This window comes from Myiozetetes cayanensis, unplaced genomic scaffold, assembly GCF_022539395.1.
Source record: "Myiozetetes cayanensis isolate MyiCay16 unplaced genomic scaffold, myiCay2020 scf1, whole genome shotgun sequence".
NCBI lineage: Eukaryota > Metazoa > Chordata > Aves > Passeriformes > Tyrannidae > Myiozetetes > Myiozetetes cayanensis.
Genome location: NW_026086604.1, coordinates 70324247 through 70339932, shown reverse-complemented (window position 1 = coordinate 70339932; position 15686 = coordinate 70324247). Strand labels below are relative to the sequence as shown.

General features: G+C 37.0%; 1 protein-coding gene across 1 annotated transcript in view; it reads right to left on the bottom strand.

Moving 5' to 3' along the window:
* ADCY2 (adenylate cyclase 2) overlaps positions 1–15686 on the bottom strand; it is a 208169-nt gene that overhangs the window by 58221 nt on the left and 134262 nt on the right. The window contains exons 6-12 of the mRNA XM_050320235.1: positions 14542–14653; positions 13373–13500; positions 7539–7697; positions 7050–7182; positions 6544–6720; positions 5183–5226; positions 2751–2831 (exon numbers count right to left, since the gene is read on the bottom strand). Coding sequence (XP_050176192.1) covers positions 2751–2831; positions 5183–5226; positions 6544–6720; positions 7050–7182; positions 7539–7697; positions 13373–13500; positions 14542–14653 — 834 coding nt within the window. The remainder of the gene's footprint in view (positions 1–2750; positions 2832–5182; positions 5227–6543; positions 6721–7049; positions 7183–7538; positions 7698–13372; positions 13501–14541; positions 14654–15686) is intronic.

Here is a 15686-nt window from a genome sequence, read left to right as displayed (position 1 = left end):
CCTTAGGAATAGAGATAAGGGCTGAAAATTCTGCCTCCAGCCTCACTCCCTGATGAGCCTAAATGTTACCAAAGTATTTGCAAGCACCTGGGAATATGTCTCCTGGAAAGCTAGGTACCAAAGCTAACAGACTACCATTCATCCATGTCCTACACAAGTTCCTAACCACCAAGGCTCAGGATGGCATAGCTAAGGCTGCTCATCCCCCTCGTGTGCAGGACAGGCACTTTGCAGTCTGGAGTACTTTGTTGAATGTACAGCAAAAGGAAACACACGGAGAAGGCATGATATTACACTCTAATGGCTAAGGCACTGAACCTCTTTGTTTCTCACTCACTCTTTTAAATCTGTATTTCTGTATCCTTTAATGCAGTGCTCTAAAAGAATAATATTGAATAAACAGGTCATAAGTTTCCTCATGCAACTCTGCAAGGAGCATTGCCAACTAAGTCTACTACTCTGAATCATGCTGTAAATCCCCTGGGCTGCTTTTTAGATACCAGAGTTTCATTTATATTTCACAAGAAGGAATTTAACCCAGATGTGCAGAGCTACTGACTGTGTATGCATGTGGTGCTTGGCAGTTTTGTTGAAAGATCACTAAACCAGCTTGTGAACTGGCAGGGGAGCAGTGAGGGAGGAAGCCCAGAGAAAATGCTACATGACTTTAAAAACTTGAGGTACCATTTCAATACATATCATACTGTTTTACACTGTGTAAAGACAGTGATTCATTTGGGGTACAGCATTGTCTTGGACTTTCCTTAGCTTTCAGTTACTGGCTGTAAAGTAAAATTGAACCTGGTCATGTAATTTCCAAAGACCCCCATATTATGACCACTTTCTTGCAACCAGTTACTTTTTTCACAGAATGACACGTGGCAAAGAACCATGGTACTGACAGTTCAAGGTGGAAGAAACATGACTCTGTACAGTGAATGTTTGCTTTTGAATTCCTTTCATGCATTTTTCTAACTAAAAAGGTCAAAAGCATGGTACTTTTAATACCATATTTTAAGTGCAATAATGTTTTTCTAATTTTCTTTATTCAGTCACAGACCTATTTGCTATACAATCCAAACTTTACACCTAAGAACATTTAGAAGTACCAGTCTTCTTACAGATTTTCTTAAAATCTGTATCTTAAAATCTTAAATCTTTTCTTTGCTTCTTGGTTCACAAAAGTAAAAGATTTTGTTTCACAACCACTCGATTACTGTAGCTGACAATGTTATTTTCACTTTACAGCCAAAAAATTGAGGCACAAAAATATGTATAAGGTGGTTAGTTTTGTGTTCTAAATGTAGCAAATATTTTAATTAACTGCTCTATGTGCTTAGCCTTTACATAGTTACAGTATTATTGAATTAACTTGCCGTTTGAGGAATCAGGACTTTTGACAACTTAGTCTCAGATATTCAACTGAATCACAGCTTTTAAGTGATTCATTCAGCAATTCAATCAATACTGAGATGGGTAGACAATCTAGTTTTGGAAGGTGACATTCAGACTTTCTGATATATAAGATCATCCCTTATCTTGGTGCAATTCCCCATGTAATTCATGAAATACACTGAAAAATTTTCAGAAACATTTTATATCCCAAAGTTTCTCCAACTTTTATGTACTAATTAGATAAGACAAGGATTCCCTGAGATAAAACAACATACAGTATGGTCACACCATTATTTTAATGCATTTATAGAGATGAATTACTTTTGACATCAAACCATTATTTTTACAATCCACTTATCAGAGCAAGTGTACCCAAAGACATATAAAAACTACCAAAAGTTATACAGCTGTTTTAGGCAAGTCTAATATAATCAAAAGGCTTTGCCTATCACATGACCTACCCTCTTTCACTGTATTCTTTCTGTGGCCTGCAACTCCCAACACTCTTTTCTAAAATGACTGAAAAATATCTTCCTAAGGCAAAGTACCATTAATAGGACTAAAAGATGAAAGAAACTCCAAATGTGACATATGAGCATTTAATAATTAGGTGTAATACTCAGATGATTAAGATTCTGAGTAACAAAAGTAGAGGGGGAAACCTAATTCATCGCAACTATCATCCACATTTTTGAAGGGCAATTCCCGTATTTCATCAGATAAATACAAAAAGCCTGAACATTTATTTTTTCTGGTATTGATTTCTCTCTCAGTCTTATCTGTTCACCAGCAAACAGAGAAGATCAATACTGCCTCCAGCTCTTCCTAGGGCACAGAAAAAATACATCAGGTTACCTCCCCCAGCAATTCCAATATGTCAGCAAGATTTTCTCTAAGGAATTAACCAACTAGTTGAAACACTGAGATATTAAACTATGATTTTAGGGAAATGTTCTAATTCTGAGGAATTTTTTCTGTGACAATTGTGAAGCATCTATTTTCACATCATTCTGATTCCCAAGCCATTTATTTCTCGGGTCTTACTCCTCTGCTCTCAGTTAAGGCAACTCTGTAGTTACGGCTACGAGTCTACAGACACAAGCAGCTACAGAGCAAAATGCAGATCAGGACAAGTCAAAGCCTTTGTCACACCATGATTCACAGGCACTGTCTTATCTCATATAGTCAAAAATGCTACTGTACAGCCAATCTTCACAATGTGCAGAGCTTCCTATGCCAGTATTAGTGACACCTTTACTGTTTTCAGATTTGGTGTGCATGTGGGGGCAAAAAATATCTTGCAGAGTTTATGCCAAAGTTGGAAAGGATAGAAACAACAGAGGATAAAAACTTACTTTTGAGCATTGATTCCATCAATGGCCTGGATCATCCTCTCATTCAGTTCCTCCTCAAACCTCCTTTTCTGTGATTTTGTTCTGAAATGAAAAATGTGGGAATTTACTTTGGAAAATCATTACATTGCTAATAAACATTAAACAATAGCTTCCATAAACATGTGAGCATAATAACAATTTTTTAAAACGTATACTGCAATAGGAGCTATAGGAATCAGGCACACAGAGCCTCGTAATAAGCTCTTAAAAATACCAGCATAAGGTACAGTCTGACACACATATACACACTCACAAAGCTAGAGTTTAGCTACTAGCAAGCCCTTAAAATACAAACATAAGAAAATTTCAGAAACAAAACCGAGAACTCAAGAAATTCTGGTTGAAGGAAAGTCTTCCACAGTATTATGAATTTATGAAAAAGAATGAGAATATGCTCAAATTCATAAAACATTCCTGTTTCTTGCAGTTATTTTTGAAAACCTTGTCAGAATTTTATGATGAGCACAATGTGATAGTGCACTGAAGCGTAATAGGTATTTTCTACCATAAGCCTGATAGCTCTTCTATTCTTGGAAATACTTTATTATTTTTAATAAGAAAACTCAGAACCATCTTAAATTAGTTTCATACATACATCATGTTTCTCTGTTTATAACCTTGTAAATCATCTGCAATAAAAAAACCACCTTTTCTTTTGACTGGACTGAACACAAACCCAACAGAAGATCATCAGAATGGGTTTGTCTTTGCTAATATAAATTAATGCAAACATCATCAATCCTTTCAGTAGTTATGCTCTCCTCAAAAATGATATATTTAAAATACTGATAGATTATGTCTCTGTATTTGAAAATTTAAATCCAATGTTAACTTAAAAACAGTGTTTTGTAAGATGTCAACAGCTAGATCTGAAATTTGACTCTTTGCTTACCAAAATGTTCTTAAGCTACAAACTGAACCCTGTAAAAGGTAACATTGGTTTTCTTCAACATCAGGTTCTTGAGTTATTTCCCCAAAACTGACAACCAGTTGCAGGATTCAAATTAATACAGAAATTATATTAGTGTACTTACAGGAATTTTAAAAAACACAACCAATTTCTTGTCTATTCAATGTATTGAATTTAGGTAAAAAAGTGCTTATAACTCATTTTTCACATATAAAACAATCTAGAAGGAATACACAGATTAGGAGACATTGTCTAATTACACTTAATCCCCTCGGCAGATTCTTAACAACATAAGACTATCGTGTAGCTACATAAGAGCTAAGACTGCCACAAACAGAAGCCTACAGTCTGGTTTCAAACTCTACATTTCCATATTCTAATAAAATATTGATTTTCAAAGTGCTTATGATCTTTTCCGCTCTCTCATGTGGGAATGACTAACTAGCTTAGCTAGAATTCTAGTTACATGTCTGCCTCACTAAGGACATTAGACTCCAGTAATGGTTTATAGAAACTCCTTCCATAATATGGTATCAAGACACATTTGTACCTTCTGAATCTATTTTGGAATGGAGTTTAGAAACACAAAAGCAAGAATACTTTAGAAACTTCAAGAACTGCAGTATTTCCAAATGTCACAGCACAGTGATCTTTCACTGGTTGACAGAAGTTCTTTGGACATGTCTAAATGTTCTTTGGACTGTCCAAATGTGAATGTGGAGTTTTAAAATTAGACTCTTTTTATTAATGTCAGGAATATTCAGTCAAAAGTTGTTCATCCTCTGGAACTTAGCAATATTTTAGGTAATTGCATAGCTCTACGGTAACCAAGGACAATGAAAACACAAATTTTTAAAAGGATCTTTCAAATGACTTTATGGTATTTATGATATCATCATCTTGCCTTAGTAATCAATGTACCAAGCAGCAGCATGAAAACTTAGAGCTATTGTGATCTTGTAAACATTTTGTGTAGCATGAGCACTGTAGGAAGACCACAAAATACCTTTCAAATGTCTATTACTGCAAACATACAATAGACTGAAATAAGAGACCACAATACAAATACAAAGCAATTAAACAAATATATAAAATGTCTCTTTTAGTATATATTATTAGCTGTTGTAAGAAAAATTATTAACAGCCCTTTCCATCTGCTCTTTTCTTACCCCTCTGTGCCTCCTCTAAATTTTCCTGCATATAATTTTCTTCCCACTGATAGAGTAACTGGTTTGTTAGGAGAAACGAATAGTAGCTCACCAACATACCAATTCAGAATAATGCTCTTTGTTAGGAGGAAGTGTACTTGCAATTCATAAGTAATATGTCTGCCCATCTGTTTCCATAGCCCTTCTCTATGTAAGAGGTATCAGCTGAAAAAATAGTTTGCATGAGAAATGGACCTCAATATTTGAAAGCATATGAATGCATATGTATTTATATAGACTTCTGATGAATAAGTAATTTTTTAAGATTAATTTACCTCTCTCTGCAACGCTGAAAATGATATTGCCCCATGGGAACATCCTAAAGAACAAACAAACAAAAAAACCTTATTAACTACAATAGACTTTGACAATACTAAGTTGCTTTAAAAACAGTGTTGAAAACAGGGTCAAGTAAGGGGGAAAGTTTCCAGTGCAAATACTTTTAGCGTTAGATTAAAATTGTTTAAAAGAAAAATCCAGCCAAGAGTAAAGATGAACTGACCTGGAGAAAAACTGATCTATCATTATAAACACTAAACAAGTAATACAACAGTCTGAATCCAAGAACATTTTGCTTTACCAGAAATACTTCAATGTCACCACATTTGGATGTAGCCCAAACTTTTGACAGCTTCAGCAAAAACAAATTTTAAGTGCTTTTGGAAAAAACAGACCTGAGTAACCAAATACAGAAAATAGTAATTATTTTTTATTAATAAGCAACAGCAGCCATCACAGCCACACTTATTTTGTGATATTAATAGTGATGGCTGGGTACTTTCTGTAATGAACATGCCACAATACACGTTCTGATGCACTGTATTTATTGAACAAGAATACATGGCTCAGTCCTATGTTCCTGGACCAAAACTGTACGCCGGTGTTGAAAGCTATTACAATTTACCTTTGTGATTTCACTTTAGAAGATAATGAATGCATAAGCTGTAGATCCACAGTGTCTTACTGATAGCAGTAAAACAGTGTTAGCAAAATTAAAAAGAAATCTGTTCAATGTAAGAGATGCAACATTGCAGTATAGTATTCTAAAACTCAGGCCATCAACCACAGCTAATGAGTAGTAGGTGCACCTTCAGAAAGCAGATGTAACAGTGAATATGGATTTGGCTCCTGGAGTACTCTATGAATAAAGTCCACTCCAGCTACCACGGGATTTATTCTAACTTCATAGCCTTTCCTCCAGGTTTGGCATGTTCCGAACAGAGAATGTAGCTGAATAGTCAGTGAATTGTAAGGAATTTCTCTGTATTAAAAATTTTCCTTCCTAAAGGTGTTTCATTCTGGCATTATGTTCAAAATATCTTCCCACAAGACGAACAGAAGCCACTCTCCATGCTGTGCCTGAGGAGGGTCTGAGCTCAGAACGTCAATTGTATATTTTAGTAAGTATGTTGGACTCCTTATAATTCAGAGATGCATTTATAGGAAGACATGGCTTCTTAGACCTAATCCAAAGCTCCCATGTCAATGGAAAAGCTCCCAACAACTTCACTGGGTTTATGCCCTGTACAAACACATGTATCTTCTTCTATCAGAAATAACCAGGTATTTAGCAGTGAGCACCTTTTTCCTTTCAAATGTTACTAAATTGTATGAAATGACATAAGTAGGCCCCTACTGTTGTGCTTATCTTGCCATTTTCAGTGGTCATGCTGTCCCTGTGGTGCAAGTGTGCAAATGGCTTGGCTGCTCCCCAAGATTCCAGGTACCGGGTCATGCGGACAGAAGCTCTCATTTTGGCGCCATCAAGAGTGTGTCGAGGTCGAATGTGGTGCTGAGGGCTTCGTTTTTCTCCCTGGTTGGAAGAAAATAAAAGGTGGTATCAGGCTTTGTGTTCGTGACCTTTTGAAGCAGCAGTACATCATCTGGTACCACAGGTCTGCATGCCTAAGAACTTAAAAATGGAGAGTTGCTAGGAACCTGCAAATCTTAATGATATTGCTGGGAAATATTAGAGACTTATTTCTGAAGAGTGGGAAACATTTGCAACACAAACATTATGTATTTGTAGGCATCAGTAACAGCTCTGATCAATATCTTCTGGTAGTGAATTATTCAGTAAACAGATTAGTGGTTCTGCTCAAAAATAACTATGACTGGCCACAAAATAAAAGTACTACTAACCTTAGGATTGATTACAAAGTAAGTCTTAACATTATGCTCTTTCAGATATGGGTCCCTCACATCTCCATCCCCATCTTCCACTTTGTAAGCTCCATTCAAATGTGCCAAGGTGACTGAGGTGATGTGAACACGGCTGAAATTATATTTTAAAAGAATGATAGAATCACAAATACTGATCAAAAGCATAATTTGAACCTGATCAACCATTTTACTAGCTTTTGGATATACCTCTTCTATGCTGCTCACTTCATTTACAGTCCCTCTAATTTTTAGGAGTTCTAATGGGCATAAATCTAAAGGTTTCCGTACACAAATAAATGATCCTTAAAATCACCAGAAATACTGAGTGTCCCTTTTTTTTTTTAACCTAAAGACAGTACTAAGAATTAGTTCACTTTCATCTCCATGAAAGCTTAAGACAAGGTACCCATGCGTTTCTTCGTGTCTGAAAAATCCATGTTCCCAGAGGTTAACAGGGAAGCCTCTTACCCTGGGACTCCTCCAGCTTCCATGTGATTGGCCAGAGTAACGTCGTGTGACCACACATCGTACTGCCACTTCTGCAGCCCAATAACACCGCACAGCACATTCCCGGAGTGCACTCCCACGCGCATATTGATATCAACTCCAGTTGCATCTCTCACTTTCCTGTAGTTGATAAGAAAACCTCTGTTAATAAACGTAACAGGCCCCTTGTTTTCTTTTAATTTACCAGTCAAAATTATGCAGATGCCACACCCCTGGAAGTGCTTAAAGCCAGGCTGGATGAGGCTCTGAGCAACCTGATCTCGTGGGAGGTGTTCCAGCCCGTGGCAGGGTGATTAAAACTAAGTGATCTTTAAGGTCTATTCCAATCAAAACTCTTCTATGAAATTAGCAGTATCAACTGTAATAACATTTTATTCTTTTTAGCATTGCCTCCATTCTTTGTATGCTAGGATTATATATTACCTTTCCTATTAGCTGTACTTGCAAAAATTTGTAGAAATATTAATTCTCAAGTCCGCATCTGAAGTTCCTTCTTTTATACTCATCTGAAATTATTTGGGAGGGCTGAGCTAAGTAGTGGAAACGTCTGTTCTCATGGTAGAACCTAAGGACTGTTTCTGTTCTGAAGAAAGCTTTCAGAGATATGAAACTACTGTTAGGTGCCCTTCTACCTGAAGACCCTAATATCTGTGTTGAAGACCTTCTGCTATCTGTCATATCTGAGGCGAAGGATGAAAAACACGGCACCTCAGGATATTCTACAGGCTGTGGCTTGTACACACTTTGTGTGTACAATGGCTCAGTGCCATTCAGACTGTGGAGAACACGAGGCTCAACAGCCTTCCACATGCTTAGTGTATGCTGTACCAACTACAGCATTATACAGTGAATGAAAGGCCACCCCCACTGTCCAGACCACATCTAAACTTTTGACCTTTTCAATGACAGAGTTAAGTATCTCTTCACCCAGCCCAAATCTCAGAAGACCTCTACACATAAGATAGGCATTTATCTTTCCAGAAGAAGCTTTTCTGAATCATGAGTGGGTGACTAAAGTCCAACAAATAGAACATTTTCAGACACGTCATATGTAACTACATATGTAAGGAGTTATAAAATGAATTCAGATATTGATAGGCTTATATAGCTTTAAGAAATGGAAAGATCATAACTTAACTGCACTTAGGTATTAAAACCCCAACTCACATGGATCCAAACCTGACCAGTAATAAGGAACATGCACATAAATTTATCTTGGAGAAATTCAGGGTATTATTGGAAGAAACGACTATAGAATAAGGAAACTAAATGGCTCCTATATACGAGTCAGGTTCATAGTTCTAGCATCATCTTCAGTCTCAGTGATGAGAATCATCAGCTCTGAATTACAGAATTGAGCTGGTCCATTTATCTTTCTTTTTTTTTTTTTTTTTTTTTTTTTTTTTTAATGAACGGGAACATAGAACCTAATAGGCTTAATTTGATACGGTAAATCCTACATTTAAGCATTAGTTCTCAAGTGTTCTTATTCCAGGAAATTAAAGTAACAGGAGCATGACTGAAACTATTTTAATTCCTGCAGTCTCTATCAAGTGTTTATTAGTATCTCTTTTCACTTTGCCATCTTACACTGCTCTCATGTAGCTGACACACTTGAAAATGAACTGCCTGTAAATGATCTTTGTAAGCAGTTGGCAAATGACAAATGCCATTTTGCTTTGTACAAGGAATATGACACAAGCTTAGCACTTCTGAAAACAAGTATTTTACAAAACTGGGCAAAATAGAAGAGGAACATTTATCCTCTAGGAGTAAATTGGCGAAAGGCTGCCCTGCCATATTCTGCAGAGCAAGTAGAATAAAGTCTACTTTATAATAAGCTCTCAGGAGTTAAGGAGGGGAGCAACTAGAACATGTACCGCTACTGAATCTTTTCTTCTGTCTCACAAATTAAAGAAACCGTACAAGACTTTAAATTAGCTGTGTAACTCTGGACCAAATTAGGGCTTACTACTACTTCTCTCCTGTGCTCCTTGAACAATTGCTATGATGACGCAGACACAATGCACTCAAGAAGGTATCTATCACATCCCCATAGGACACTCAACTTACCTACACAAGTGTATCTGAAACCTCCCACTTTTATTTAATTTTGTCTCCCACAGTCTCTCTGGTTTCCCTCAGCAAACCACAGTCTATGTGCCCATCCTGGCTAGGCAGTCAAAATATTCATCAAGACTGTTATTTTTCCTACTGTAACCTGAAATTTGAGTTTGTAAGGATTTCATGTTTTTCAGAGGCATGGTTAGCTTGCAGGTAGTTGTAGCAACTTTACCCCCACAAGCAGGGGTTCAGGTCATTAGGAAAACACCTACTCTCTTAACCTCAGCTTTATTCATCTCTAATTATTGCCTAAGGTATCTACGACACTACAACACATTCAGTGAGCCTTAAGCATTTAGTCCCCTGCAAATTGCTAGTTTTAAAAGCATATTTTCCTTTGGGATCAGACATACAGGAGAGAAAACATACCTAAAAAACTTTTTTTTTTTTGTATCTAACATTCCAAATGGTATAACCATCTCATCCAACAGTTTCTTTTACTTTCCTCTGAAATGGAACTCACTTTATGCTACCAAATCAAAGACTGTCCTTGAGAAACATGTGGTTGAGAAACAGGAGAGACAGAGGAGTGGAGTTTGGGCTAAAGGAAAACAACCCATATATTCACAAATAAACATATTTTGCCTTAACAGATAAACTCTAGCCCTAAAGAACCCAGTTAAGGTGGCTGGTTCTCAACATCACAGGCAGCATTGGCATCTATGGATTGATAAGGTGAGCATCCAACTCCTGGGCAAGTAGACTGCAGACTACAAGAAACATTGGATTTGTTCCAACATAGAGTAGAGCAGCAAAGAAATTAATCAGTGAGACTAAAATCCACATTTAAATGGAAACAATCCAAAGCATAGTGAGGCTGAATTGCTCAAAATGACTATCATTAGATAACAAGACTGAATAAGACTTTGTACTACATATCACCTGGCAGTTTGGCAGAATTCCTCTTTTTTGCTTCAAAGAGAAGTGGAACTGAAACCATATTCAGGTGGTAAAATCTATACAGAATTGTTAATCTAAACAGCAAACTCCTCTATTTCAGTAGTTTACACACTGAAGAGGCAGTTTGCACCTCAGTGACTGAATACAGTAAAAATTCATATCTGGCAAAAAAGATATTTTAGATAGAATGAGTCAAACATATTGAGTTACACACTTCCAACAGCAAGAGTATTACTACTACTCATTTTACAGAGCACAGAAGTATGTCAGGAGACGCTTCTATACAAAGATGCAGCAAACATACAACAAAATATGGAGTTGATTAATAAACAGCAATTTTGTTGCAGGCTGCAACACTTGACATAATACTTCAAAAGCATTTGAAAGCAGAGGGTACAGATTCCTCACTTCTGTAAACAGGCTGTGGTAATCAGGCATCTACAGGAGCGCTGTGATTTCTGACTACAGTATAAAGTCAGATCAGAATATGCTATACAACTAACGTATAATTTTCTACTCTATAAGGCTGCTCTTACCAAGGAGAACCTGATCATACAGCATTAACAATGAACATACCTGATAGCAGCTTGAGCAGAAAGTTATTTCCAAGAAAATTGGGAAGTTCTGAAGTGTGAGGAACTGACAGATTGCTCTCTGAGCTCAAGTAAAACAGTCCATTATGATGTGTGATATTGTACTTGCAGTTCTTCCTGAAGGGCACTTAATGGCTTGAGCTTAGCATTGTTTTTCCACCAGCCTGTAACCTCCTATACTTTTTTCTCTTAAGTAACAAAGAAACAGGCTGATCAGAAATTCTATGCAATTGCTTTTAACTCACATTTCTCACACAGCACACAGGTCTTTAGAAATCTAAACCAGAAAGCTTTCATTTTCACTCAAAGGCTGGGCAAAAAATTCCAACATTTCTAAGGCAATGAATAGGGTGGGTCAGAACTTCAGGACTGACACCCTTTCACCAACTGCCATACTGAAGGGATGGTAGCTTTAGTTCCTAATATGCTAGAGAAGCAAATGTTTTAATTATAATATTGGTCTAGTATGTCTAAGTAAAAAAGAGAAAGTATCCAGTGAAAACAAGTGAAGAGGCACCGAAATCTGTACATTTTAAAGCTTGGCAAGAAGAAGTACTCCAAGTATCATCCAAAAAATGGGGCTTTTTGGACGCAACGTAAGGTACACATGGATGACAAAAAAAAAATTTTAGAAAATGCAGCAACCTGATTTCTGTACTGACTCCCAAATATCCAGACCTCCAAAAACATGATACATGTTTTTGCAAAGTGTAGCTCACCTAGATATACTGTAATTTTAGTCAAAGGAAACTTAGTATTTCTACAGAAAAGATATTTGTGCCACTAACTGCTACAGTTGTCTATAATCCATTCCCAACCTACTCTTCAATAACAAGCTAAAGGATTCTTCAAATATTCCAGTAGCTGTATCCTCAGCTGTCTTACAGTGTTAATCCATCAAATACAACCATATTTCTTTTTCACAAGCACATCAAGCCTCCTGTTATTACTTGAGTTACTTGAAATAAGTTACAATTGCTATTTCAAATGCAATCATATTGGGATTCACAAATACTTTGCTCTGTTTTCTGTTTCAAGGACAGAACAAGCACAATTTTTATGGGGAAAAAAAATAAGGGACATATATAGTAACCCAGAAATTCAAAATACTGTTGATAAGCACAGAATTCTCAATAGTACCTTTAATGTGTTGACTGAAAAAAACGTTTCAGGAAGTCCTCACCTATACAGAAAAGGTGAAATTAAACCTAAATATGGGGTTTAGTAAGACAGGCATATTTAATTGCTTATCTAACAACATAAGGAAATAGGTCTCTCAGCCCAGAAATCTCTAAGCCATTAAAAATCTCTTTGGTGGACATGATCAGTATCACACCACAGGCTGAGGGCTGTGAGGTATCTTAATTGTGGACAGCTAACAGCTCCTGACCACTACTGAATTCCAAACTTAGGAGGAGCCAGGAGCTCTGGCTTCTCATAGATATTTGACTCACAGGTGGGTGGCAGCATCACGACTCTGCAAAAAGCAAAGCTTTGAAGTTTTAAGTGATGTCTATTGGGATATTTACCATCTCAGAATCACAGAGTTACAGAATAGTTGAGGTCAGAAGGGACACCTAGAGACTGTCTAGTCCATCCTCCTGTTTCAAGCACAGCCAGCTAAAGCAGGTTGCTTAGGGCCGTACCAGTTGGATTTTGAGCATCTCCAAGGCTGGAAACTCCACAACCTCCCTAAGCAAACTCATGCCAATGCTCAGTGGCCCTCACAATGAAAAAAAGTGTTTCCTGAAGCTCAGAGGAAACCTCCTGTGTTTCAGTTTGCGCCCATGGCCTCTAGGCCTGTCACTGGACACCACTGAATGGCCTGGCTACATTGTCTTTGTGCTCTCACTTCAGGTACTTAAATACATTGATGAGATTTTTTTCCCCTCAGCTTTCATTCCTAGAGGTTAAACAGTCCCAGTTCTCTGAGCCTTTCCACATATGAGCAATGTTCCAGGCCATTAATCATCTTTATGGTGTAGTGATGACATAGCCTCGCACAACCCAACATTTTAAAACATTTCTTTGCTAAGGCCGAGATCGAGATAACCACACTGGACCTTGCAGTGAAACACGCCAAATACTGCAGGTCTGAATGTTTCAATTAGTAGCACAGATACAGATAGAAGAGAGATTTTTTATTGTTGAATATTTAACAATAAGTTTAGCACTTACTTAATGGCTTCACACATGTCCAGTCCCATTTTCACACAATTCTTGGCATGATTTTGAAGAGATATAGGTAGTCCAGAAACACAGTAATAGCAGTCACCTAAGATTTTAATTCTCATACATTCATTTTCCTAGAAGAAAAAGCAAGGTGAGATGGTCACTTTCAACTTGAAATACATAAATGTAGGGATACTGTTACAAAGTCTGACTTAAATGATGTTAGCAAATTTATTCTACTTAATCTTGTTTCAGAAGAGAAGGATTTGGCTTGCTAAACCAGAAGTGCTGTTAGGGTTTTGTACGGATGATGCCTCCATCTGTTATAGTCCTTAAGGGGCACAATCAGGAAGTAAATACACTGCAAAACATATATGCGTGTTGCTCACAGATGAAATTAGAAAACTGAGCCAAACTATCATATTCTCAATCAAAAAAAAAGCCTTTTTGTTTGAAATATGAAATCAAAACACCTAGCCTTCCACATTTACATCTTTGAAGATGTACTATGGAATACTTCCAGAAACTACCAATCATAATAGTATTTCTATAATTCAATGTATTTTAATGTAAAGGCTTTTATGTTTTTAAAACCAATACTGGACAGTAGTTTTTGAACTAATAATACAGGAATTTTTATATGTTCTGGTGTTTCTGATTTCACTTTCACACATAAAGTTTGATGTAATTTTTTAAAATGGCACCCAAATAAACAGAAGAAAATTTTCTAATTGCATTTTTTTCTTTCCTTGAGTGATCAAGAGGCTGAGGTCAGGGATTAAAATTGCTTCAATCAATATTGTCTCTCTTCTCCCCCAGTCTCTTGAATGCTTTTCCAGAGATCAGAAAACTAACACTTTTCTATGTTGAGTTTCATAATCCTTGTCATTGTAAAAAAGGTATTGAAAGAAGAGTTCATCTGCCATTAAGCTTTACTGGGCTCCACAGGCTGTCTCTATGGGTCCTATTAGAGAGAATTATCTTGAGTTTCACAGTCACACTGACATAAATACACTGATGCACTCAGACCAGAGCCACAGTTTTTTCCTTCATGTTTCAAACCCAATCTTCCTGCCAAAGTCTCAGAAATACTGCTTGAAGATCCCAAGAAGAAAAAAATATTTTAAAGATTATTTACTTACTTAAACTAACAGTAGCAGCCCATAGAAACCCACCTTTGCAATCTGATCAAACTTGCCAAACAGCTCATTTAGCATGTGCACCAATTCCCCTGGTGAGCAGTCACTGGCCAGGCGAGTGAATCCCACAATATCAGCATACAAGATGCTAGATAGAAATAGAAATGAACAGGATCTTGGTCACAATTTCCTTCTGCAGGACTCAGATTTATCAATCGACAGCTCAACCTGAGAGGAAGCATTCTGGACTTCACAGGGGTATGCCCATACCCAAAACAGTCACTGCTAAATGTAGGGGAATAAATACAACTATATTTATAGGTAAACCTACATTTAACTAAATAGGTGCTATGTTTATAGGTAATACATACCTAAATTTATAGGTATTATCTCCTCAAATATTACCTTTATAGTATACCTATATTTACGGGTATTTATAGACATTCTATACCTATATCTGTTAGTGTATTAAAGTTTCTAAGAATGTAATTCAAACTAACTTGTCCAAAGGCAAAAGAAAAAAAAACTTGTCTAAAGGCAGGAGAAACTGGAAAGAAGAAAGACTGTTTGAAATAAATGGTGAGTTATTTTTCAAACTACTGAAGTTTATAATTAATAAGTAATTGGATCCTTCATCAGAATATTTTACTTCAGGCACTGTGCAAAATACATATGTCATACAGCTGTCTCTATTTACATGATATAAAACCTGAGAAGTCGTTCCAGTTAAGAAAAATACAAAATCAAAATAGTAAAACTGACATGAATTACAATTTTGACTAGTATACATGAAAGCAAGATTTAGTACTTTAACTTGAAAAATCACAGAATCTGCCAAGTTGGAAGGGACCCCCAAGGATCATTGAGTCCAACTCCTGGCCCCGCACAGGACCATCCCCAAGAGTCTCACCAGGTGCCTGAGAGTATCATCCATCCATTTCTTGAACCCTGCCAGGCTTAGTGGTGTAACCACATCCCTGGGGAGCCTGTTCAAGGGCCCAAACACCCTCTGGGTGGAGAACCTCTTTTTAATATCCAGCCTAAACCTCCCCTGACACAACTTCAGGCCATTCCCTTGGGCCCTGTCACTGGTCAATCGGTGTCTGTCCCTTCTCTTCCCCTCGGGAGGAAATAGTAGACTGCTATGAGTTCTCTCCTCAGTCTCTTCTTCTCCGGGCTGA